Source organism: Podarcis vaucheri, assembly GCF_965113315.1.
Source record: "Podarcis vaucheri genome assembly, chromosome: 6".
In the NCBI taxonomy this organism is placed as follows: domain Eukaryota; kingdom Metazoa; phylum Chordata; class Lepidosauria; order Squamata; family Lacertidae; genus Podarcis; species Podarcis vaucheri.
The window spans coordinates 34,615,385-34,643,137 of record NC_138764.1 but is presented as its reverse complement, the minus strand read 5'-3'; the positions used below and the strand labels follow the sequence as shown (position 1 = coordinate 34,643,137).

At 42.4% G+C, this 27,753-nt stretch overlaps 1 protein-coding gene across 1 annotated transcript; it reads right to left on the bottom strand.

The window, feature by feature from the left end:
- Nucleotides 1-472: 472 nt before the first annotated feature.
- On the bottom strand, nucleotides 473-27,753 carry GTF2B (general transcription factor IIB). The gene is made up of 7 exons (XM_082227988.1): nucleotides 27,635-27,753; nucleotides 22,020-22,126; nucleotides 10,488-10,621; nucleotides 5,433-5,579; nucleotides 5,167-5,296; nucleotides 3,362-3,643; nucleotides 473-933 (listed from the first exon to the last, which is right to left on the bottom strand). Exons 1-7 carry the CDS (start codon nucleotides 27,649-27,651, stop codon nucleotides 800-802), a joined length of 951 nt encoding a protein of 316 aa, XP_082084114.1. The 5' UTR covers nucleotides 27,652-27,753; the 3' UTR covers nucleotides 473-799.

Genomic DNA, 27,753 nt, shown 5'->3' with positions numbered 1-27,753 from the left:
ATTCAGCTGGCTGTTCCCTAGTTTCCAGACTGGCAAGGGTCGCTTTTGAAGTGGCTTGTTGGTAGGGTTACTGGGCTAGTCCTGTTTTAAGTACTAGAGTTCAATTAGTTATTAACAGGACAACATACCTGGGAACAAGGATGGCAGAGTCTCCTGTTCTCATACAAGACCAGTCTTCAGAAATTTTCCTCCTATCAGAGACTAAACAGCATCCAGAATACCACAAGCAGGGGCAGCAGAAATCAAATCGGGTGAGTCAAAGCTCAAATGCTTGCAGAAATGTTACGCATATCATATGTTCACTCTGGATTGAAACTTCCCAAAATATACCTTGCATTTAACCAAAATAATAGTTCTTGGGCAACAATATAAAAATGCTTGAATAGGAACCGAAGAATTTCAAAAGATGATGTATGCTCCAAGTTGATGTTTATTTAAGACAGACACACACAGTGAAACTTGCAGAACAGTATAGGTTTTTGGAAAACAGTTTATTCAGGAATTAGAATTAGAATATTTTCCAAAAAAAACAACAACCAAGATCTCTATGAAAGAAATCTAAGTACATACAATAGGAAATTGATGGCTGTTAAATAATTGCTTTCACTAATATATACATAAAAAATGCCACAAAATTATTTTGTTTACACCTGGAATGTGTGCTCTGACTCCTCAGTTAGGCTTTTTCACATAGTTTTACCAGTTCCGCAACTTGAAGGCTCAACAGTACCATTTTTATCCATATCGCTTTTAAGTCAAAATCAAAACCTCTGTGGGCTATAGACGTACCCTCGGAAATTCACAGCTGTGGCAGTTTGTCCACTGGGGTATCAAATTTGAAATCAGCTGGGAAAAGATCAGGAGCCCGTGGATAAATCAACCTATATGACTGTCTGATTGTAACATCAGCTACTCCGGCAATGTCTCCAATTTCTGAAATGAAACCCAAGGCAGACAAGTTGAACTGACAAGTAGAGTTACAAGGCTGGAGCGTTTCCAAAAAAACAACCTGTAGTTTCCCCAATTCTTCCTGGTGCTCAGCTTCAGACAGTGTAAAGCAAACAAACAACCTTTAAAAGGCTGCTTTCAGTAAAAATCTCAAAGCTTCTCAAGAGCAATGTAGTACTACAATAGAAAGACGGGAGAATATGACTTTGTCAGGGCAACCAATCGAAGATCACACTGCACTTACACTTGGATATGGTTTTTTATTACCAATCAGACCTGGGTCCAATTCAAAGTGCAGGTGTTCATCTCTTAAGGCCTTAAGTCAGGGATGGGTAACCAGATGTCACTAGACCCTAATGCCCAATTCTGCGTCAGGCTGGCTGGGGCTGAATAGGGTTTGGAGTCTTTACACTATCCAAAGGGACACAGATCCTCCACTCCTGTCTTAAGCAAGCCACATCCTGAATACCTGGAAGATGCACCTTCCATCCCCCATAACCCTCTCATTGGACTGGACTTCATCAAATGGGATTCTACTCCAGGTGCCATTGCCTTCAGTGGTGTGTGTGTGTGTGTGTGTGTGTGTGTGTGTGAACAACTTGCTTTCAATAAAGAGGTTCATGTAGCAATTTAGGTTAGCAGAGCAAAACATCCCTGGCTTTGTCTGGTTGACTGGACCTGCTGTTCTGTTTGTATTAGATAAAGGACCCCTGGACAGTTAAGTCCAGTCAAAGGCGACTATGGAGTGTGTGGCGCTCATCTCGCTTTTCAGGCCGAGGGAGCTTTCCGGGTCATGTGGCCAGCATGACTAAACTGCTTCTGGTGCAACGGAACACCATGACGGAAACCAGAGTGCACAGAAATGCTGTTTACCTCCCTGCCACAGCGGTACCTATTTATCTACTTGCACTGGTGTGCTATCAAACTGCTAGGTTTTCAGAAGCTGGGACAGAGCAATGGGAGCTCACTGTCACTCTGATTCGAACCGCCAACCTTCCAATCGGCAAGTCCAGGAGGCTCAGTGGTTTAGACCACAGCACCACTCACCCCCCCCATCTGTCTGTATTACCTGAAGCCTAGAATCATAGAATCATAGAGTTGGAATAGACCACAAGGGCCATCGAGTCCAACCCCCTGCCAAGCAGGTAACACCATCAGAGCACTCCTGACATATGGTTGTCAAGCCTCTGCTTAAAGACCTCCAAAGAAGGAGACTCCACCACACTCCTTGGCAGCAAATTCCACTGTCGAACAGCTCTTACTGTCAGGAAGTTCTTCCTAATGTTTAGGTGGAATCTTCTTTCTTGTAGTTTGGATCCATTGCTCCGTGTCATCAACTGATTTTTTTTTATTTTTTAGCACTTCGATTATTGATAGCTGTTTCAAAAGCCCTTGACTGATTGCCAAGGCATGAATTCAGCTCTTACAGTGTTTCATGCCCAGATGAGAGGAACCTTTACTCCCAGGATTTGCAAAGAGCTTTGGCTTTCCATGTGGTTAGAACTGGATCAGTCCACATAGGAACACTTCCATCCTTTCCCCATTTAAGGGATGTACCAATGGCAACCTTACTAGACAGAATTGAACATCTTACTAAAAGAGGCAATGCCAGAGTTTAGAGAGGATTACATTTAATTTAGACCACTTAATAAGGTATGTTCCTAACTCTGCATGACAACACACATGTTCTGAATGTGTGTGTTTTTTGGGGGGGGACACTTGTTAGGAGTTTTAATTTTTTTTAAAATGTACTGGTTGTTTTGTGTTTTTTATTATTTTATGTGTAAATTGCCTTAAGACCATGGTTCAGAAGGAAATGAATTATTATTTTGTATACTGCCCTATACCTGCAGGTCTCAGGGCGGTTACAACACAAAATCACAATATAAAAACACAAAATACCTAATAAAAATTCAAACAACCCAACAATCCACCCCCTCCCTATTTTCAGCCAAAGTCCTGGTTAAAGAGGAACGTTTTTGCCTAATGCCTACAGCTGTATAATGCAAGTGCCAGCATAATAATAAGTAAAAGCTCACTAAGTGTGCCTAGCTATTTATTACATTTGTATCCTGCCTTTCTTCCAGAGGTCTCAAGACAACACAGATCTGCCCTGCTATCCTGTAAGGCAGATTAGGCCAAGAGATATTTGAGTATCTCAGCCCAGCATTACCCAGCAAGCTTTATGGCTAGGTAGAGATTTGAACCTGGCTCTCTCCAGTCCTCATTCAACACTAACCAGACTGGCTCCTTAGCCTTGCAATTACTCACGTGGCTTATTACTGAGCTACTTATACATCCCAAATCATGGCAAAAGGAGGATCCTTATAGCGCTTTCTGCATCAGTGATTACTCTTTCTTTCTGAACAAATGACTTAACAGAGCTAAGGGGAGGGGGAAATGGAAATGTTACCTTTCTGGGTTCTCTTCTCTGCGGAGGCTTGTGAAGCCATATAAATAGCTGCAGCTGCAACCGAGATGGGACTCCTCCCAGGAACCAAGTCTAATTCCACAGCTTTACGGGCAATGTGTGTTGCTGCCATCTGGACTTGCTTAGGAAGACCCAGGTTTGAACAAAATCTGGACATGAAATCTCCAGTTGTGATCAAATCCACACTCGTTTCCAAAGCTTTCAAGATGAGCTTAAAACACCGGCCTATTTCTTTTTTGGAAATTCTGGAGACAGCACATATTTCTGAAACGAGAAAACAACACCACAAAAACCACCCGCAACATTAATGCTGGAACAGGATTGCAATAAGTTAAGGATAATAACGTTCTCAGTCCCTTCTCCCTGCTACCAATTAAAGCTTAACCCTCCGTTTAAGTCTTCGCAGCACAAATATGTAACTCAGTCTAAGTAGTCAACAAAACCGGCACCCACTTTCAAGAGAAACATTCCATTCAAAGTCACCAAGGAATTACACTGAGGAGTGAGCATCAGTTCAAGAGCTATTGATTCAGTTGTTGGGTCTCAGAACCACAGCACAGGTTTTAATTTAATAGAATGATTTCGTTAGGACTCAGGCACAATATGTAGGGAATGCAGAAATTAGCAGCATTTTAAGAGCAAGCCACAGTCCTCGCCTGTGGGGAGGAGGAGCGAGAGAAAAGAGCAATGTTTACCAATAGTTTTCCAATGCAGGGAATAACTGAGCAGGTTCTGAGCAGCATGGAAATAAAACTCTTTATTTGCATACATCTGCCCTTTCATGAATCTTCCAGTCCATTCACACTGTTAGCTAGTATTTCTCTTCCCACAAGACAAAAAAAGGAGAAACCCACAAAACAAGTTTCACTGGAATAGTATGCACATTAAAGACAATTTGCTTTGCTGCATGTGTTTAATTATTTAAATTACATCATTAACGTATATTAGGATGCAATGCTAATCATATTCTCCACGATCCTAAACCTGCTTGCCTTTCTCACTTTAAAATTTGTGGGCCAGTTTGATCTTGGGTGGAAATTATGGGAACCATGCATCAACATTCTGCAGGGCAGATGGAAATGACTTGGTGAGGCAGTCCTGTAAAGACATGGACACATGCCAAGCGCTGTCCAACATACAGCTATTCAAAAAATGATAATAATCAAATCAAGGAAAGAGGTGTATGATAACTATAGGCTCCCATGAAGCACAGATGTTATACTCAGTGACTCAATGCTACCATACAATCAGCCATACAGCTGCGTGGCTCTTAGGAGGCAGTTTCTACGTAACTCCTCCCTTTGGACTGGGCTCAGGGAAAAGAGGGTGCTCCATTTCTATACCTAAGTGTCTGGCACGCGCCCCCAAACCGCACAGCCAAATGCTCAAAAACATTCTGCTAAGTGTCTTCTAATCAGTAGGGCACATGCCAGAAAAAGTAGTTTTCATTATTTATTCTACAAATTATTGGTTTTCCTTCGCTGTAGAACTGTCTTGTACTGAACAGTCCCGATACGACATGAGCATCTCAGCACTCTTAAGCCATGTCACACAGTAACTTGTTGATAATAACAATAATTGCCTGACTGCCCCCTTCCCAAACAGTTTGCAGGTAATTTGCACAAGTGATTAAAAGGCAAGTAAGATACAAAACACGAAGCCCACTCCTGGGAATCGCAGGTTTTGCTTCGCTGCTCTCAGATACTGAAGAACGAGGTGGCAGCTTGTGCTAGCTGAAGATACTTTGGATGATCCTGGATGAAGCCGACACTACGCTGCCCGCTTACCTTTGAATGTTCTCGGAACGCCCTCTTGCCTGCAGGCGATGTAGAGGCAAGCGGAGGCAATGGCATCGTTACTTCTCCCCTTCAGGCTCTTCTGCTCATAGACTTGCTTGAATAAATTATTGGTTCGATCCTTCAAAGCAAGCAGACAAAATTTAATTAACTCCAGGCCATTTAATTAGCAATAATATCAAAAATTCATGCGCTCATTATATTATGCTAACTAAGTAAACGCCAGAACAATTTGAGAGAGGGAGGCATGAACTTACAACTATATTTCGGGGGAGGTTGATTCTGTCTGCCATGCTAGCGATTTCTTTGAACGCGTTCATCATCGCGCGGTCGGAGCTGCTCATGGTCCTCCGGTTTTGATACTTTGAATTCCCAAATTCGTCAAAACTGGCTGCGCCCGTGCCCTGCAAAAGAAGGGTTTACAATGTGTCAGAGATTGCTGGAATTTGTACCAGTTATACACAGTAAGACCACTTTTGCACTTACGTGAGGATTCAGTGGCTACAATAAGCAACACCTATTACAACCTCCTAGTAATGAAGTCATTAGAAACAGATCACAATGCAGTCGCCGTCATGTGGCTGTCACTATTTCCAAGTAGACTACAGACACGGTGGTCATAATGACCCTCTTTCATTCTCTAGATCAGGTTTTCCCAAACTTGGGTCTCCAGCGATTTTTTAGACTACAATCCTGTCATCCCTGATCACTGGTTCTACTAGCTAGGGATGATGGGAGTTGTAGTCCAACAACAGCTGGAGACCCAAGTTTGGGAATTTCTGCTCTAGATGAAAAGCACACTTTTAGTGTGTTTTGCCATCCTTATTTCAGTCCTTCTTCAAAGGCCAACATCACTCCAACTTCATGTAGTCTCATGGCGAAAGGAAGTCCCGGTTGCTTACATGGGAAGTCCCACATCAGGCCCAGGGAGGTCCAGCAGTACTTTCCCCACAGGAACCCTACCCACTCAAAAAAGAAACAACTTGCAGTTGTATTGAACTATGTTTTACCCCCTGGAATTGATGCACCCAAGTTAGTCATGTCCATTTAGTTCAACAATTAATATAAATTTATTTCAAAATTCAAAATGTTTCCACTGGTCCAGAAAAAGGTTGACAACCCCTGCTCTATTACGTTAATGCAAAGACTATATTGCTCATGAGTCCAGCTGTTGCTCTCTATGAAAAACACATGTAATATACACTGCACAACCTAGCAAAGTTCTGGTCATCTCTACATTTTCGAAGAATGGCTCAACATAGGTTTTCAACTGTGACTACAGTGGACTCACTTTATTCCAATTTCAGAAGCAAACACTACATTTTGTGGACAGAAAACAGCAGGGATAGGGTGCAGAAAGAGGAAATGAGAGTCCTAACAAATCCACTGCTTCTTCCTGGGCAAACAACACAGCAAGCAAGAAGCCCACCAGAGGTGCATGTAGCGACAGAAGACGATGTCTGGAAGGAGAGGAGAAAATACTGCCCCAACCAACCTGGTCCCCTTCCCAAACATTCCCAGATTTTGTGCATCTGAACACCAAACACATATCTTCCATTTTCATATTGAAAGAGTTAAATACAGGGAGGAGGCAAACTTTAGCAAGGTGGCTTCTAATTCCACTGCCTCTGGGGTTAGGCTTTTTCCTTCTGCTGCAGGGGGCTCTGACCCCTTGCCAAACTCGTGACCTTGACAGTCCTTTGTTGTCTGGGATCTCTTCTGTCTGCAGGGCTAGTCAGCTAAGCAGGTGACTGGTTGCCAGGCTTCCTGAGCCACATGCTTGGCCAGCTCAGAAGAATTCAGCAGCCAGAAGTTGTCCTGCAAAGAGTGACTTTTCAATATGTCTTTCACAGCCCATATTACCAAGCTGGCTGCTCTTGAGGTAAAGCCTCTACGGTACCTTCCCAATACAATAAAAGAGAGTAACACAGCTTACAACTGTGCAGAAATCTTGCTTCTTTGAGATCCACTCATCACCTACTGATACCAGAATGTTTAAGCCCTGGACAAAGCAGGAGTTAGCCCTTTCCCGACTACTTTTCTTCACCAGACAAGAATGAAATCTGGGTATAACCTGCACTTTCATCTTCACTTTTGGGCAATACTATGAGACGGTTCAAAAAGCGGAGGCTTCATGGAATATTTGAACACAGCCATGTAGGCAGTCCACTAATGACTGCCTGACCAGCCTGCATTACAATCGTGAGAGCAAAGGAGTGCACATTTTCTCTAACATGAACATGGATTCTCACAGAAATGCTGAAGTCTATCATTGCACAACATGGCATCCTGTAAAACTCCGACCTCTATTAGTACTGGTTAACCTTATACAGTGGTACCTCTGGATGCAAACGGGATCCGTTCCGGTGCCCCGTTCGCATCCTGAAGCAAACGCAACCCGTGCTTGTGCATGCCGCGATTCGCCGCTTCTGTGCATGATATCATTTTGAGTGTCTGCGCATGCATGAGTGGCGAAACCCGGAAGTAACGTGTTCTGTTGCTTCCAGGTCGCTGCGGAGCGTAACCTGAAAACGCTCAACCCAAAGCTACTTTAACCCAAGGTATGACTGTAGCATCCTGGTCACAGCTCAATCCTTGTTTGAAAAGACTGGGGAGATCATGGGAGAAATAAAACCAAACATAAGATGATAAACACACCTTACACAGAATATATCATCAGTTATGCTATTTTTATATATCATCTCCTGATACTGCTAGTTCTTCCAGCTATGGAAACTGCTTGTGATCCAGAAAGGAAAACTAGTCAGCAGCCCCCAAAATAGCAGTGACAAACATCTCAGTGATACAGAACATGCTTCAGTTCCTTTTTCTTTCACCGCACAGCTGGTACAACTCTATGTTCAAACAAGATAAAGTTGATGAGCGCTGGGGTCTACAAAGCACGCCTTATGGATATGCAGGGAACACCAGTCCCTGGTAGTTGTATGAACATGGATATCAAGAAAGCAGTGTTAGAAACTCAGCTATATCAGCTAATCGCCAAACGGCGCCTTAAACCTAGGTTGCGGTCGCCACAACAGACTGTCTACTCGCCATTTTTCTTTTTTGGTGGGGCTTATTATTATTGCTACTGACATTGTCATTCATTTCTATGCTGCTTTATATTTTAAAGAAAAAAATCTCAAAGTTTACAACATATTAACATCAAATAAAACAATCCAGAAAAAAATAGTAGGAAGATAGCTCCACAGACTGGCTGGTTGGCTGACACGCAGCAGTGTCTTTTGATGCTGGGGCTTGCTCATAAGAAAACGTTGTTGCACACCAGCCAGATGGTGGAGATGTCAGTCGCCAAACCTGCCAACAAGACATCTTTACTTGGTGGCAATTCGACTCATGCCAGTCGCAAAATGTGCCTGGTACCTGGGGAATTTTGAACAAGCAAGCAGACAGCATTTCTCTGGCTGGGACTCTACCTCCAGCTAGCCAGAGCACTTTCCTTCCCTCAGGGTGGAGGCTAACATGAGAGTGGGCAGGCAACACCTCCTTTCTCTTTGGGAAAGCTTCAAGCCAGCTTTGGGGTCTACCAGCATTTTATGCTTCCTGAGCCCAGAGGCTCTCATTGCACCAGATGCAGTGCCTGAAGCTTCTGCTGCGGCTGCAGACTTTACTTCCTCCTGCTTCAGGCATCGGCTCTTTGCACAGCACCTCCTTCATCTCTCACTCTCTTCCTCTGTTGCAGCTTTCCATCTGTGGGAGGAGAATGGAGCCCGGCTCTTTCTAGAAGGCTCAAGGACGGCTCTCTGGCCTGCCTGCCCGCCCACCTGCCTACCATGAGGGGTGCAGTATTAAGCACCCAAACACCAACACTCTCCCGCTCCCCTTTGCTCTCACAATCCCCCCCCCCCACCTCTCCAAAGTTTTCTCCTTAAGTATTGCAGCTTCTGCTGGCCTCCTAAATTGCCATGGCACTTCTTGCTTTTCTAGAGTACTGTAGGCTCCCAGCTTTCTCTCTCTAATGTTAGTAGGCAGATGTAAGTCAACCCTGGCCTTCCTTAATCTCTCTTGACCACCTCCCCTGCCTTTTCTCCAGGGGCAGTATTTCTCTTGCATCCAGAAACATTACGTTCATCAGTTTATGAGTACAGTTTTCTGCACATTTCCCTATCAAAGGGCTTCAGTTATGGCTTGTTTCTTTCCCCCAACCCCTTCATCAGTGCCCCAGCCCTAAACATTTTCTCCACTCTTAAATAGGTTTCTTTGGGAATGGCATAGCTATTGCCATCGTTGCCTAAGCTTTTTAATTACAGTGCGCCCATCTTTCTCCCTTCCCCAGTTTAATAATCTGTTAACTTTGTGTTGCGGTGGTATTAGCACAATGTATATGCTCTGTTTCTTGTTTTTTTTGTATGTGTGTGTTTTATGTTCCTGAGAAGTTAATTAAATAAGCCTGAGGGGTTACTTGGATGCTATTTGCTGGGCATCAGTTGGTTTACAGACTGGTTTATAGAGATAGATAACTTGGCTAAAGCCTGCAAATGCAACAAAAGCTCAAGACCAAATACAGAAGTGTCATTGCCTCGTGAGCTAGGTCGAATCCAGCAGTGGTAACTCCAGTGGGATAGTACTCCAGGATCTCTTCAAGACCTGTGGTGGAAGTTGGTCCATTAGGGTGAATTGAGCAAGTGCCCCACCAACCTCAATGCCTTCATCAAGCCCCACCTGCCTTTCGTCTGACAACCAGCCCAGGGGGTGGCATTGCCTGTCAGCTTCCTCCTCTTTAGTCTAAAACAGTGCTGCCCTTATAGACAAAGAAAACGGCAGCTCCACCTATCACAGAAGCTGTGACTTTGCCAAAAAAAGGTTTTCCCTAGTGAGAGCCAGTGTGGCGAAGTGGTTAGTGTGTCTGTAGGACTAGGACCCAGGAGACCAAGACTCGAATCCCCACTCAGCCATGAAGTTCACTGGGTGTCACTGTCCTATACATGCCTAAATGTATGTCCCTCTGTGTTCGCTGAACAACCTGCTTTGCTATACAACTCTCCCATTACCACAAACTGGGGAGGGGGAGGGGGACCCAAACAAATTATCTACGAAAAAGTAAACAGAAAGAGTTGCTGAATTGGGGAGGGGGGAAAGGCAACTAGGCATTCTGTTTTGGTGACCACAATCCAGGTCCCAAGAGCCATGTGGTGAATAGCTTTTCTACCCCAGTTTCTAACACTGTGCACAGCTTGCTTATCCCCAACTTTGCACTGCCACTTTAAGAGCAACAATATCCAAGTTTCTGCCAAAATCTCCCTGCTGCTGTACATATATTGTGCATTAATGTATTTCGTGATTTATATTACCTTGCCAATCATTGTAGTCAGATCACCGTCACTCAGAAGAGGATTCTGGGTATCTCCAACTCGAGACGGGTCTTTGGTTGCTTTGTCATTGCTGAATGTTCGCCATTCTGACCCTACATCTATGACTCTGTCACCTGAGTATGCAAAAAGCATTTATCATCATTCTTTTGTTTTTGAAACGTCTCAATAATAATACTAATAATAATAATAATAATAACAACAACAACAATAATTTATTATTTATACCCCGCCCATCTGGCTGGGCTTCCCCAGCCACTCTGGGCGGCTTCCAAAAGAATATTAAAATACTATGATACATCAAGAGGTTCACAAATATGCATTCAGAATCATTTCGTTTACAACCGCAGCAACCATTTAGACAACATTGAGGCAATCATTTTAAGTCAACAGTCGATAGTTTTGTGTGCTTTTTTTTTTTTTACACAAATTAGGAAGTGTGAGGTAGAACAGATAATCTCTGTTCTAACAACCCTAGTGACACTTTGTAGATGACAAGTAAGTAATGAAGTTAACCGAAACACTTCCAAGAGTTCACAGGGGAACCAGCTCTCACTCAAGGATTCTCTCAGGGAGTGACTGCATCTGAGTGGTTAGAACAAGGGCATCCAATGTGGTACCTCTCCAAATATTGTTTGCTTACAACTCCCATCATCCCTGCCCAGAGGCCATGCTGCCGTGGACCAATGCAAGTTGGCATCCAACAACATCTGAAGTGTGTGTGTATAGCGCACACACTTAATGATTCACAATATATTGCCAGGTCAAAAAAAAATTAAACTGCTATCACGATATGGTTTTGAATGATATAGTGATGTATGTCTCACCCTTAGTGGGGAGAGCCGAGGTGGGAAAGCCCTGGCTGAGCTGGTTAGATGAATTCCACCCTAAGAATGCATTGCTTATTTTTTGAGAATACAATGACTGTAAAATGAAAATAAATTAATTTGTTTTATTAACCAACTAGCAGTAGCTTTGTTTATTGAAGTGTTACCTTAGAGTATGTATCCTTTGGTATTTAAAAAAGGAATTTTAGGGGTTTGGCAATGAGGAAATAGATTTAAACTAAGGTTGCCTTTTAACAGAGAGTCAATTAAAACCAGTAGGCAGGTGGTGGTTGTTTTGTAAGTACTGAATATGGTTTTAAAATATTAGAACCTTTCAGATGCAATTTTTCACTAATCAAAAATAATCTGAGCTAAGACTCCATTTGAAAGTACTTTTATATTATACTGTTTCTGGTATAGCTAGAGTTATGCTCCATTTTGATACTATACAGATTTTGAGATTTCAGAAGAAAAGATTAAGAAGATTTCAAGCCGAGATGAGCTTCAAAGTAAACTTTTACAACAATATCTTTCCTACAAAGTATTTAAATAAAGACGTTATATATGCAAATGGAGAGAACATTCTGGCTGCACCACAAATTCCCAATGTATTTTTAAAAAATCTGCTTAGCATAAACTGTGAAGACTGATTTGCTGCTAATGAAGTGTACTCAGATATTCAGCTGCTGGCTTGTTATCAAGACTGTAGCAAAGGGAAATAATCAGTCATTAGAAAAGAATCCAGATAGTGTCGTGATTTCATAAGTCGTAAGTATGCCAAAGCAACAAGCTTCATGAAGTAGCAGCTATTTTCCAAATTATGACTCAGAAAGGGCTTCCCCTAGAAGATGAGACTTTAGAGGAACAATTAACAACTAAAACTGATCATAGTGGTTGCTTACAGTGTCATTAAGGAGATGTATACTACTGCTTTATGATCTCTGTCCAAGGGAGGCCTGAATACTGTGATAGCAGATTGACTACACAGAGCAATATGAAGGTAGCCAAGCAGTTTCTCCTGCTAATGGTTTGAGATGGCAAATCTTAGAAATGTACCCACCCTTATGTTACAGAAGCTGCACATTAGAGCCACACAGCTGAGAATGTTTATGGGCAATTAGCATAAAGAGAATACTGTTATTTTTTTGATCCCCCAAAGTGTATAAAATCTAGTACAGAGGTGCTCAACTTAATGCTTAAAACTTCAGCACAAAGTTTCCAAAGGATAACAGCTGCAAATATTTGAGAACACAAATTAAATAACTATTGATTGTCAAGAGGATATTATTTTGAACCTTGTGCAGAAACATTATGTCATAGAGAGAACTGTAAAAAAGGATCAATGGGATAGGAATGGGGAGCAGGGAAATGGTGCAACTCTTGAACCATATTTGAGATGTTATTTTTTGCTCTTACTTGTCTGCAGAGGATTTTTTTTTTTTTAAGGATCAATCAGGAGTAAGATTATCTTTTTAAAAAGTGAACACAGCATGTATGGCAATGAAGGCAGGGAGCCATTATTCCCCCATATAAGTTTAAAATAGGAGAAAGCATTTTCCTCTTTTGGCCTCTATGTAAATATTTGATTAAGCATTGTTCCTTCTAAGGCCTAGCAGTCTGGTTACTGTTTACTGCATCTAAAAAAAGCAAATGTACTTGAAATTCTGGTGTTGTATAAATAGAACAGTGAGCACAGCAATGATGTAATATTTTTCCACACAAGTGGGAATGACCTATATGACTCACAAAAGGGATCTGCCCTCTTGTGAATTATGCACCATTCCTGCTTTAATGACAAGACTGTTTTGTCGCTGCCAACTTTGGCAAAAAAAAGGGGGGGTATCCCTGAGATGGCAACGGAAGTTAAACAGAAAACTATTCAGTGTCATATACCAAATATATTTAAGCAGCACACTATTGGTTCAATTTTTTTTATCGTGGTAGAGAAAATTATCTGTGTGATTCTGGAAAGAAATGAAAACACAGTTGCAACAGAAGGTGTGCATTCTATCTAAAAAAGGTATAACCTAAAAAACTAACTACAAAGCCCATCAGTTCATTGAAGATGTCCCAACTATTGCTGCTCGTAGGTATTCTTCAGGGATTTTTCAAATATTGTTAATCATTATTTTTTACTGATGATATTTCTTTAAAAAAGAAACTATGATTGAAGAGACTAAAGGCCACATAGGTGCCACATAAACTGCATAGTACCCCAAGCAGTAGAGAGACAGAAATGGTTGTATGTTTTATGTTTCAAACCTAGACATAATGAGAGAGAAGAGCAGAAGAGCAAAGCTATGAAGAGGCATGGAAAACAAAAAAGGTTGTAATGGTTCAAAGGAGAAGGGACCTTGCTGGAGAGAACTAATGGAGGTGTCAGAACATTGATGCAGTCAGCAAGGCAGGAGCCTCCGAGAGGGGGAAGGAAATCAAAGTGTGATTAAAGGTGGCCAGAGAATAGGAAGTAGCAATAGCCAAGAAGAAAACAACATGAAACAGAGCATTAGAAGTAGAGATTGAAAGGACAGATATTGGCAATGCTGTTAAGAGAGAGGAGTTAGGGTTTGGCAATAAATGAATTCTGCAGGAAAGAAGAAAAAAAAGAACACAAGGCTAAGTGCCTGGGCAAAGAGGCTGGATAGTATTGATAGGAATTGGGGGGGGGGGGGTTGGAAGATAGCCAAGACATTCTATTTTGAGCATGTTGATCTTGAAATGTCAGTGAGTCATCCAGGTTGAAGAGTCAGGGGCAATTTCAAATCGAGATTTTAATTTACTTTATAAAAGAGGATGGCACTCTTTCAGAAGGGAAAGAAACTGCTTTCACGGAGTTGCCCTTTTACTCATTTCCTTATACTGCTCAAGTAGTAATACAGAAATATATTTGGATTAAGTACAAATACAATAATACAATGAGCATCCCCGAGTCTTCAATACACACAAGATGCATATGGGGCAACATACAAAGTGGCAAATGTGGAGAAGAGTGCCTATTTTTAGATGTGTGCTTGAAGTGGAGCAGTACAAAAAGCCACGATTGGCTTTATATTATTCTGTGGCTACTGCTGCTCAGTCCTTAGATACTGGTGTTCTCTTGCTATAAGGTGAAGACATATCCCTCCATATACTAATTTTATCACTACTTTAGGATTCTTTATTTAGAGAAGTATATGATTAATCAGTTCTCAGTCTTGAAAGTTTATTCACACCAGTAAGTGCTTTAAATGAATAAAACACACATGTATCTATTAAAAACATCCTGGCATTTTCGAAGGAAAGTTAGCCTTGCTAATATTAAAATAAAAAACATATATACACCTACAGCACCCAGCCACTCATCATACAACACAAAAGGAACCATAACTTCTGAGATGCTGCTAGAGTTGCTTATTAAAAAAATACGATCTTAAACAGATTGTTAAATGAAGTTAGATTTAGAAACAACTGTCAACATGGGCCAGGACACAACTCCACCTTTTTTCAGTTTCTGCGTATTCCAGTTTTCTTAACCTACTAGTAAGTTAGCAAGAATTTTATTTTATCTGTAGAAGGCTTTTGTATACCAAGAGGTCAAAACTTAAGAGTTTAAGAAAACTTCACATGAACTGCAAATGAATACATTAACAATATTTAAAACAGAAATCTGAAATCCTAAACCTGAAACCTGGAAACACAGGGGGGGAAACATTTTAAAATGCATGGCAGAAAAGAAAAATCAAATCACATTTCCATGAATCTAGGTGATCACTGAAGAGGAATTTAGCTCTGAACAAAACTGTTACCCAGAACAGAAAGAGTTGAATGGTCAGTTACTTCTGCAATTGTGAAGTTCAGTGAAACAGATACCAATTAGAGGACAGCATTAAGACAGCAAGTTAGAATTCTGTATCGTGGACTGATGTGTTGGCATTTTGTCTAACTTTTTGCTACATAAACAGTGCACAAGGTTCTAAGAACCTTCAAACAGGAGCACACAATCCAATGGAACTTGTCCAAATTGTTAATTAGGTAATGTGCTGCCATCTAGTGACTGGTGAAATGACCAGACCTCCTCTTCGAAAGTAAAAGTTATAAGACATCAACTTTACATTTTGGTTTGTTTCTAGAGTTTTATAATATTTCATTTAAAAGTGCTAGTAACAATAAACAATAAACAATAACAAACCATAAATGGTAAAGTTACATATGGTAAACTATAAAATGTTCTCTCTCTTTTGTTTCATTGGAGTTTTCTGCAAAGAAGTACTGTAACTGTCTAGAGTTCAGTTTCACACCTCAAAGGTTTCTTTTAAGAGTTTCCCAGGTTGAACATTGGCTCCTCTTTTTAGCCTTCCTTAGCTTTTGTCCCCAGCCACCCATCACAACCAGAACCAATAATCTGTTTCATAGGTGAGCACGTGAACAATTGCAGACAGCTTGTTGCTGCACCAGAAGATATGCAGTCTGGAGTATGAATTCAACACTGGGATTAGAAAAAGAACAGAACACAATGCATCGTTTTCTCTCACACACCAACCAACTACAAAAATGGAATTCTCAACCAGAAGAGGCAGCAGTTCCTTTTGAGCTTCTAACTTCCCAGAAGTGCACCCACACAAATCCAATGTCGGTATCTAGGCCAGAACTAAGTAATACAGCTGAAGGTGATAAATAAAATTTAGATGGTAGACCTTGAGTTAACTGCAGTTGCCAGAGACTTAACCCTGGACCAGATAAAAAGAATGTGCTCTACCATAACAGGGTAGCCTTTCCTTATGTAAGTTGCTATGGTACTAATGCTTTAAGCATCTAAGAAATTGTGTTCAAATACACGAGAGGTGAGGGGAAGAGCACGCCAAACTCTGCCAACTGTCAAGGGACTAAAGGCACTAGCAACTCCTCTAAGAAAGAACATAATGGCAAGAGGGAAAACTAGCCTGGCACTTCCATTGACCTAGGGAAGAGAAGCAGCAGGAAGCTTGTTATACGCACAACAGCCAGAGGCAGTGGCGTAGCGTGGGGGTGCAGGGGGGGCCGGCCACACCGGGCGCAACATCTGGGGTTAGGGCAAATCCACAGGTTAGGGGGCGCAAATCCACGGGTTAGGGGGCGCAAATTACTTGCCTTGCCCCGGGTGCTGACAACCCACGCTACGCCACTGGCCAGAGGTAAAAGAGCTGCTGGGTCCCCTACAGCACATATATACAAGCCATAGAACACCACCCCTGGCCCTCACTAGATATAAATGCTTATTGAATTACAGCTTGTTCTGGCATTGTTCTGACCTCCCTCCTCTACCTTTTCCCTTGACTTCTGTTTAGCGTTGCATGTGTAGGTGTGTTTTGGTAAGCCTCAGGGAAGGGCCTGCCACATTGACTACCACCACAGTATTTATCTGAAATAGTGAAATAAAAAAATAATTTTAAAAAGCCAACGGAGGCCTGGATGAAACCTACATATGTCATCAGTCATTAATTTTGTGCCAGGATTAGAAGAGGAAGTTCTGTTTGGCAGTGTCAGTTTTCTCATTTTGATAATAAACTGAACGGATGTTGAAAATGAAAGTGACATTTAAATAGGAGAAGCATGGAGAGAGTCCTAGAAAAACCAAGTCGTACAAACAGATAATTGTTTAAAGAATGCCCTTACCAAAGAATACTTAGTTATACATACTTATAAAATCAACACTGATGCATATTAATATAGTTCTTTAGAGTAGTGGGTGGAATGAATTGAGGCTTTCAAGATTTACTTTGCTTTCTATTAAAATCCCAAGGTTTACCAACCACACTCAGGTGCAAGCAGTGGCTCATCTGTAGAAAAGAGCATCCAGCAGATGCTCTCTGGTAGAAGGGGGACATCAATTACTGCTGCTACTAAATAATAGTCAGAAAGTGCTGCAAAGCACACAGTTCTACCAGTAGATTCAAATCTGCCTTTGGCATTCTCCTGCTTAAGAGTCTTGACAGCACTTCACATACCGTATTTTTCGCTCTATAAGATGCACTTTTTCCCCTCCAAAAATTAAGGGGAAATGTGTGTGCGTCTTATGGAGCAAATGCAGGCTCCATGGCTTCAGCGATAGCAATACGAAGCCTCCGAAGCGCAGTGGGAGCGCTCCCGCCGTGCTCCGGAGAGCGAGAGGGGTCTGTGCGCACCGATCCTTCTCACTCTCTAGGCTTCAGGGATAGCTGCCTGAAGCCTCCGAAGCGCAGTGGGAGTGCCCGCTGCGCTCCGGAGGCTTCGGGTTCCTTTCGCTGAAGCCTGGAGAGCGAGAGGGGTCAGTGCGCACCAATCCCTCTTGCTCTCCTGGCTTTGCTTCGCTGGAGAGGCGCTGTGCAGCTTTCCCTCTCTGCGTAGCGCCCCTTCAGCGAAGCGGGAGGAGAAATGGAAGGGGCTCCGTTTCTCCTGCCACTTCGCTGAAGGGGCACTGCACAGAGAGGGAGATTTTTTTTTCTTGTTCTCCCCCTCTAAAACAAGGTGCATCCTATGGCCAGGTGCATCCTATAGAGCGAAAAATACAGTACTTTCTCAGAAGTCCTGTATGACATGCCAGTGTTATCCCTTTAGTGCAGGAAGAACAGTGCTTGCTTATAGCCACCTACTAAGTGATGAATATGGGATTTGATCCAGGGATTTGCCTGTTCAGACTCAACCATCATGGGTGTGGCTAACCAGGTGTCACTGGGACAATTCCCTGACCACTGGCCAACATCATCATCTGAAGGGCCACAGGTTAGCCATACCTGCACTACACTTTACCAGAACTAGATGCCATGGCTAGGTCTGTGTAGGTCTCATAATTCCACATGCAGATTTGGTTCAGCAACCTGTATTTACAGATGAGTACACAGGTGGTTATTAAATGCAACAACCAATCAGAGCTCTACTAGCACAGCAAATCATGCTCCCATTATCACCCTAAGAGTTACCACGTCAACTCCTTGCTTATATACTGAAGTAAACAACTACAACGTCATCTCCTAAAAGTGCAGGGTAGGCGGAGTCACAGCCAAGCAAATTTAGTATAGCAACAGTTAAAATTGTTTCTAAGTAGCATACACTGCACACGATTGGCAGCTACAGCTGCTCCTGGCCTGGGGTAGCCTGACACTCAGCACTGGTGAGCTACCAGCTGGATTACTGTTACATGGGGCTGCCCTTGAAGGTCTGGAGGCTGCAGCTAGTGCAGAATGCTGCTGCTATAATGGGACCATGTGGATACCAGTTCTGCACTGGCTGATAGTTACCTACCGGGCCCAATTCATGTGGTTAGTACTACATACAAAGCCCTAAACAGCTTGGAAGCACCTAAAAGAGTATCTTCCCCCATACGTCTCAAGCCCTATGGTAGGCAGTGAAGGCCCTATTAGTGGAGCACAACAGGCTGCTGCCCAGGTGGCATTGTCCCTCAACAGGGCCTTACCAGTGGCAGTTATTCATTTATGGAGTGCCCTCCCTGGTGAGCTTTGCCTCTCCCCTTCATTATGTATGTTCAGGAGGAATTTAGAAACATCCCTGATGGTCCAGGATTTGATGGTTGAAAGATACTGTTCGTGGCAACCTTGGAATTATTAGGTGTGAAGGTATGTACAGTGGTACCTCGGGTTACATACGCTTCAGGTTACAGACTCTGCTAACCCAAAAATAGTACCTCGGGTTAAGAACTTTGCTTCAGGATGAGAACAGAAATTGTGCTCCGGTGGCACGGCAGCAGCAAGAGGCCCCATTAGCTAAAGTAGTGCTTCAGTTTCAGGTTAACCTCTGGAACGAATTAAGTACTTAACCCGAGGTACCACTGTAATTCTTTTTAGATGTGGTAAATACTCTTTTTTAATTTTCAATTGTCTTTTTTGTGTTTGTGACCCAGAGCAATTTTGGGAGGACAGGCCAGACATAAATTTAAATAAAGTAATACTTATCTACATCTATTACTACTCACTAGTAGCAAGGAATTTATTTTTTTTCTCATGAAGTTTAACTTATCAACCTTTTATCAGTTTCCTTCTTTAAGTGGAAACCTTGAAGAACAGCACACAGTCAGTATTAAGAAACGAGAAAAGACTTTCAGGGGCCGCAGATCACCATTTCTATCTTAAAGCAACACTTTAGAGAATAGAATAAATACATTAACTCATATTCTCTAGCCGCTTTCACCACCTTATTTCCAAGAGGTCTGATGTCTGTGGAAACCCCAAATCTATGCAAATTGATAAAATTCATTCTAACTAGCAAATCTGCCCCTTCACACGTTAAGCTGTGTCAGAATGCAGAGCACTGTTTTTGAAATTTGGCCAGGATGTTGTACTCTACTGATTTCATGACGGCTCAAGTCTTTAAAAGTTATGAAGATGTAGTTATCATTTCATTATGTCTGGTTGGTTCACAGCAACCTGATTCTGCACCACCTAGAGCAGAAGTAACCAAATAATATGTCCTCCAGGACTTCCGGGTTAGCGCCTCCGGCAATGGCGGATTTCCTCTGATCGGGAGGAATCCGCTCCGTGGAATTTAGGGTCTGAACCGCCACGGCGAGGCAGAGACCCATTAAAAACCACAGGCGGGAGAAGCCTGTGGACGTGGGATTCGGCTGGCACCTTTTGCGCCTCCCCTACTCGTGGGGAAACCCGGTTTCGGGAATCCGGAGTGACGTGGGGTGAGCGGCGCGGTGCTTCGAATCGACTGCTTCTTTCACGGAGTGAAGCCACATTGCTGTTGCCGGAGAGCGCTGACTTTTTCCTGTGGACAATTGGACTCTAAACAACTACCCGTGAGTAGAACGGAAAATTGGATCTCTAAACATCTTAACATGCATCTCCAGCTGCAGAGATTAAAGACCGTGAGAATCAGAGATTGACCTTGGACAAGAATGTTGACAGAAGAAGCCTTAGTGATTGCATTTTGCAAGACAAGTGCTTTATTGGAACAGCTTCATGAGAAGACGGATGTGATGATTATTAAAATTGACAATTTGGGAGAAAAAATTACTGATTTGGGACAAAAAGGCAATACCTATACAGAAACTACTCAGGAATTGACTCAGGAATCTGTTTTGACATGGCAAGCTGTGGAGAAGACGAAGGAGAAAGTTGTTGTTGAACCTCAAGTAACTCAAGTGGAGAGAGCCCCGGCCTCACAGAGGCAATTTGATGAACATAAGCTGTTGCCTTTTACGATCGAATCTAGAGAAAGCCAGATTTGGTGGGATGGAGCCCTGCTTGGATTGGAGAAGGAAAGTTGGATAGATCCCTTTATGCAGGGATGTTTTGGCCTTTGGGATCTGGATTTGGGTCAGGGGGAGATTGGTGCTCTGAAATACCTTTTGGACTTTAGTTCTGACTATGGAGAATGGGCTGACCTGTCGAGAAGGAATAAAGACATTGTTAGGTTGGAGTTTCCCCGAGATCTACTCCTCAGTGCCAAAGGAAGGAAATTAAGAACAAGATCAGCAGAAGATAAAGTAAAGTGCATGTATAAATATGAAGAAGATCTGCAGAAGGGACATGGAAAAGAGTTAAGAGCCTCGGACAGAAGGGCACCAGGTTGATGGACCATATAGAATTGATAGAAAGGACTGACAGAATCCGAGACCAGGGAGAAGAGATGGTGGAAGAAAATTGGAAAAAAAGTTTTTTTTAAAAAAAAATTATTCAGAGAAATGTTGCAAAATTAATGAGTGTTAGAAAAATGTTGGAATGAAATTATATGGCTTTAGTAGAAATGTTATGAGTTAAGTATAAATAAGTTTTAGGGTTTTAATAGTAAGATAAAGTTAAAATAAATTAAGATAATTAAATGACAGAAAACATTGAAAGATGGAAAGGATTTGCTGAAATAATTAATAACTAGAACACAAAAAGGGAGGTGTGAGGAGGTCGATGAAACAAGTTAATGAAAGATAAAGATATGGAAATATTGGATTTGTTTTTAATTGTTTTTGCTTTTGTTTTGATGTATTGTGTTTTTTGCTTTTTTATATGTATTGTAATGTGTTGATTTGTATTGTTTATTTTTTCTCTTTTTTATTTCTTTCTTTAATTCTTAAACTTTTAATAAATATTATTTTTTTAAAAACCAAATATTATGTCCTCCAGATGTTATTGGACTGTAATTCCTATCACCCCCCAGTCAGCAACGCCGGGGATCAGAGATGGTGGGAGTTGGAGCTGAACAACACCTGTTTGTTTCTTAAAATATGATACCCATACCTGAAAACTCAAGAGGGAGCTTCTGAAGGCTCCACAAAGAATGACCTGTGAGGAACCACACCCCGCACAACTGAGAAATCAGTTAACACTCAACTGTTTCCAAAACTGTGCAGAGTCTGAGACTTTATGCTCATAACAGGTTGGAAACTTTTGTGGCTAGTCTTTTTTTTGGGTCAATGTGCTGGAGGTGACACATGGGTAAAATACAGTGAATGTCTGCCATGTTTTTGGTAAACCAGAAAAAAATATGACGGGGCAGTTATCTACGGTGACTAAATTAACAGGAAGTATCTGCATAAACATCTGTAGGTTACCAAGCTGTTGGTTTCTACGTGGCAAAGACTTCTCAAAGATTTGTTACAGAAGTAAATGTGTTGACTGAAGCTCTTAATGCAGTATTTCAGCATTTAAGATAACATAATAAATATTATTATAAAAATAATATAATAACATAAAATATTTAGAATAAGATATAAAACTACTGTAAAATTGCTCACCTACGACTAGTCCACATTCTGGACAGATCATATCTCCAGCTCTGTAATCTTCCACCAAAATGGAATCTGGATGGTTCGGACATGTCACTCTTGGCAGCACATCCACCCTTAAAAACAAATGCAATATTTTAGCTTTGTGTGACAACTCACATTAAAAACCATGTTTATGAAAAGTTTGTGAATAAGTGTAAGCCGTTCAAAGCATATGAGAGAAAAGGTTCCAACTAAGTCACTACCTCCAATGAGTCCTTTATTTTAAACAAATATGCATGCACATAGTTCACAGAAATAAAAATACATTTGAATAGGTGTAGACCACTTGCCATTATATTTTATGCAATTTAGAAAATGAGCTATATAAGAGGGAAATGCGAAAGAGAAGGCAGGCATATTATGAAAACCCTATAAGACCTCATTTTAACAAATCTGGAGGATTACAAAATAACTGATAAGCAGCATTTATTTCAAGAGGAAAACGTTATCCTAATTCATCTTGATCATGCAAAATATTTGAAGTTTTACTAATTTCTAGTGATCTTGTAAAATGCATTAGAATGCTTTCGGGGTTTTAAATGAAACTCAAAATGTGACATGACAGGATATAATTTGCTGTATGTTATATATGCAATTACTTCCTTGGTGATTTGAAAGAAGCTGATAAACATGGCATGAAATTGGTGACAAATCTGTTTGCCTCAAAGACAGAAATAGCCCTGAAATTGATATCTCAACTGTGCTTCGTAATACCAACTATTGCAGCTAGCCATTCACCTTGACAAATCTGTTAAGTGGCCATATACCACTGTGGTCAACTTGTAACAAAAGCAGCAGACCAAAACTTAAATACAGTGGTACCTCAGGTTAAGTACTGAATTCGTTCCGGAGGTCCGTTCTTAACCTGAAACTGTTCTTAACCTGAAGCACCACTCTAGCTAATGGGGCCTCCTGCTGCCGCCTCGCCACCGGAGCCCGATTTCTGTTCTTATCCTGAAGCAAAGTTCTTAACCTGAAGCACTATTTCTGGGTTAGCAGAGTCTGTAACCTGAAGCATATGTAACCTGAAGCGTATGTAACCCGAGATACCACTGTATAAGTATCAGGATACCTCGGGGCTGTTTTTCTAGAAAAAGAGGTGCCAGAACTTGTCCTTTTTTAGGGGGGAGCCCTCAGCCAAAGTTGTTGAGCCTCCGACACACAACACAGAGTGCTGTGCTGTCCGCAACCTCTGCATGACACAACACTACAGAGGTGCCGGAACACACCAAAGAGATGCCGAAACTCAGTTCCGGTGAATTCCGGCTGAAAAAAAGCCCAGGGATACCTCCCTATAATGGTCATACCATCAAAAAATGCAAGTTCACCAGACAAGAAATCGAGATTGCTACAACATGCCCAGTGGGATTTCTAAACTTTAAACAGAAGCTCCTCCACACAGAACCACATTCTCTATTCTTAAAATGACTATCATGAAGTAGATGAGCACGAAGCAGGAAGCAGGAGTGGAACTATTATTTAAAACAAATATGCTAAATACACTCCCACTTAGCATGTGAGTGAGTCACAGATGTCAAAACACGTTGAGTATCCAATCCTCTGTATTTATGAACTTAAAAGCACATTAGCAGGGTGTAAATTAGACTGGTTAATGTTAATATAAGAGCTATTTTACCTAAATGTATGTATACAGTACTATGGTGGTGCTTTTGTTGTTGCTGTTTTAAGTTCAATAAGGGATAACTGGGCATTCTTGTCATGCCTGTGGTTGGCTTTATGCTATATATTTGTTCTGAATATTGCCTTGTGATGGCCTACGGCTAAACAATACAAATATTGTATTATAACCAAAGATATGTTTTGTGGAAGGTATGGCTGCTGGTTGCATTTTAATTCCCTTCCAAAATAGATTCCAACTCAAGAGGTTTTCTTTTCTACATAGTTTAAAAATGGGCCAAGCTTTCAGATAGTCCATAACAAATTTGTCATCTCAATGGCTCCCAGACAAACTCTTGTTGCAATACAGTGCTTAAGCATAGTACAATATTTATGCTACAGAGTGTCAATTTAGGAAATGTTTCATTCAAACATCTTTAAACAGTAGCCTACTTTCCTCAAGGTCAGACTGCCTCAAACTTACAGCTGCTATCATCTAAATTGTTTAACTAATGTAAACACAGCATTTATCTTCCTTTGCGGTAGTCTATAATAAGCTCAAAAATTATCTAAACAAGATGCTCTTTAGGAAGTGAAAAGGGAAGAAAGCAGTCTTACGGAAAGTCAATAAACAGAATTGTATGGCCCAAGGAAGACTTGAAGTAATTGGCTTGTTAAAGCGAGAAAACAATTCAGTCAGGAGCCTTCCTTGGTATCCCCAAAGTAACCAGGACACTGTCAAAATGTTTGCTCGGACCTGTTGCCCGCCAGTCAGCTGGAAATGACAGAAGGCACTTCTCATGGACTTTTTCCCTTCATTTTTAAGTCTGGAAGTGGGTTGTGGAGAAAAGGAAGTAGTGGCAAGAATATCTCAGCACACTCAGGCCTTTGTTGCCTGTGGGCAGCTGGATTTAGCAGGAGGAGCCTGCTCAGAGTCTTGGGTTAAAAAAATAAGTCTGATGGGGGGGGGGAGAAGCAGTGAGCATATCCTTGCAGCCAGGTGGAGCTGGCAGTGAACATTTTATTCATCTTGTTCAGAGCCATCGTGTGTGTGTGTGTGTGTGTGTGTGTTTTAAAAACGCCTGTTGGAAAGGCTGGGGGATATACCCAGGCACTCTCATCTGTACTTTCTTCACCTTGTTCAGGGTTTCATCTTGAAAAAAGAAAAGCCCAGAAGCAGCATTGGCTGGGGAGGTGGGGCGGAGGGGATATCTTCTAATTTTGTGTTATGCCACAACCCCATGGCACCACTTCCTCTGAAATCAAAATTTGCCCACTGTTCCAATAAAGTTGCCACCTGCTGGTTAAAGTGTTTCAGCCCAAGGGCCTTATATTATCATTGGGGAGCCCTGTGAGGGGCCCTGCTCTAGTTTTGGATTTCCTGCACTGACCTGCATCATCCACAATGCTTTGGAATTAGCACACACAAAAATTTAACAGCCTTCGTGTTTCTAAGCTTATAATCACAAGTTGTATATACACCAGGCAACAAACTGGAAGAGCAGGCACAGGAAAAGAGCCAACCCAAACTGCTAGAGGGGAAAATAACATTTGGCCACACCATTTAGCACTAGTTGGCGCAGGTAGTGTCAACGTGAGTAAATTAGTAAGTGAATTCCATGTACAAAACGATCTGTTTCATGTTACTAGTCTAGGCCATTTGCAAATCACATTACTAATCTAGGCTAACTGCAAGTCAGAATGTTGCCCAACAAAGAACTTTCATGGGTGTGCAACTTAACAGTATGTCCCCTGTCTCACAGAAGAGGATTGCAAAGAGTCATAAGGATCCTTCTAAGTATATCTGATGAAGCCAGCCTTCACTCCAAATACACTGGATTTTAAAATGTCAAACCTGAACAAAATTAATAAAGCAATCCCAAACTTCCTCTCCTCATCCCTCCAAACCTTATCCAACTTCAAAACAAAGCATTACAATTAAGGATTACAATATGTACAATATAAACATCTCTTCTGACAAAACATTAGAAAAAATAAGAACAGTAGGATGTTGCAAGAGAGGGAGACCCCAACAGTCAGCATACACACAGGACCCAAAACAGCTCTGCTCACACAATTGCTTCCCCAAAAATGTATTACGAAAGCAACTTTAGATCCTAATGTTACAACAAACATTTGCATATACTCTGCATATAGAAATATCTTGAGGGTGAATTTCCAGCTCTGCCGAAGAGCCGTCATCCAAACAAGTGATTTCCTCAACACAGAAACATGAGCCTAGAAATCAGGTGCAGCCACTCAGAGCACGGCTCCAGGTAAAGCAAGGACTCTTTGGAGATGCCAGCTGCTGTCCCTATGAATTGAGCTCCATATTAAAAACATTAGCAGGTTTATCTCCCAGTTCCTGCTCAACAAGCTGCAAGCTAAGGAAGCCCCATCCTGAAGTCAGCTGGCTATCCTGGGAACTCCCCTCAGCAGGAATGGCTAACCTATGGCCTTCCAGATGTGAGCTGTAGCTCAGCAACACCTGGAGGACTGAACAGCAGCCTTGCTCCCAGCACGCCCATCAGATTTCACCCTAACCCTACTGAGATGTGCCTGCCCGGCCCTGCAGCTTTACTGCATCCTTCCCAGTACTGGCAAAGAATCGGGGTGCCAACATAAGCGTAGCCAGGATTTTTGTTGGGCCTTTTGTTAGGGCGGGGGCAGGACCTCAGTTTGCTATGTATTTTATTGATTGCGAGTAGCTGCCCCTCCCTGACCCCTCTTGGCTATGCCCATGGCTGTCAACATATTTTAAAGAAAAATCTCAAAGCAGTTTACAGCGCATTAAAACATCAATAAAGCAATCCAGAATTAAGCATTACTGAAGAAAGATAACGTATACAGTAAAAGCAACATAATGAATAGGAAACTAAAATATTATCTTAAAGAGTTCAAAATAAAACGTTACGAAGGTCAACTACAGAATACATGTTTAACAAAAAAAAATCTTAAACATTTCAAAATAAAACATTGCCAAGTCAAGTCAAATATAAAACACACAATTAACAAGAGAATAAAATATTGTAAGCATGACACGGCACACGTCCACCATTTGAATGGGAATGCCCATCAACTTTGGGGGAAGGGGAAGGCCCCCCCTCAAATATTTTACTGGAGGGGCCAAAGGGACCTCAGCCCCTAGGAGTTGTCTCCTAGGCAAAGAATCACCCGCCGCTTGAAATGTGGCACTGCTGCAAAACCAGTTTTGGGGAGAAAACTAAATTGTCTCAAACTAAATTCAGTGTGGCAATGATTTGGAAAACCAATAAAAATTAATTTGGATTGGGGGGGAGAGAGAAAAGAATTTGTGGTGTAGCAATTCATATGGTTTTGGTGGGGGAGTCAAAAGTTGCCTACACGCCATATGGGGTGTTCTGAGTGCTGGGAACTGTAGCTATGCAGTGGGCGAACTACAGTTCCCAGAATCCTTTGTTTTGGAGAAGTCAAAAGCTGCCTACACGCCATATGGGGGTATTCAGAGTGCTGGGAACTATAGCTCTGTAGTGGGCGAACTACAGTTCCCAGAATCCTTTCTGGGGGGCGGGGAGATGCTTTCAGGGCACCGTCCGTTTAAACGGGGTCGGCGAAGAAGCGCAGGTGGCCTAAGGCGTCCCAAGCCGCGTCCTCCACCACCACCTGAGGCCACCGGGGCGCCTGGAAAGCGAGCGGCGGAGGCGGCAGTGGGCTGAGGAGAAAAAACCAAGGCCCCGCGGAAAAGGCCGCCGCCCAAGCTGAGGCGGCCGGAGGAGAGCGGCGAGCGAGGTAAAGGGAGACCGGATAGGGCAACTGGAGGCGGCGGGCCTACCTTCCCCCCTCAGAGGAGCCCAAGCCGCGGCGAGGCTGCGCCTTCTCAGGCCGCTCTCCTTCCCCCGCCGCCACCCCGAGCCCGGACGCACCCCTCTACCCTTTCCCCTGCTTTCCTATATCTAGAGAAGCGCCCGGCAACTTGTGCTACTGACCGGCTGGTGGACGCCATCTTCCTTCCTCCCCTTGCGCGCGGCTGGGCGGCCGGGGCGGGCCGACGGGCTTTTATGCTTTCGACGCCTCGGTAGGCGGGGCTTCGCCGAGGCCGCGGCTA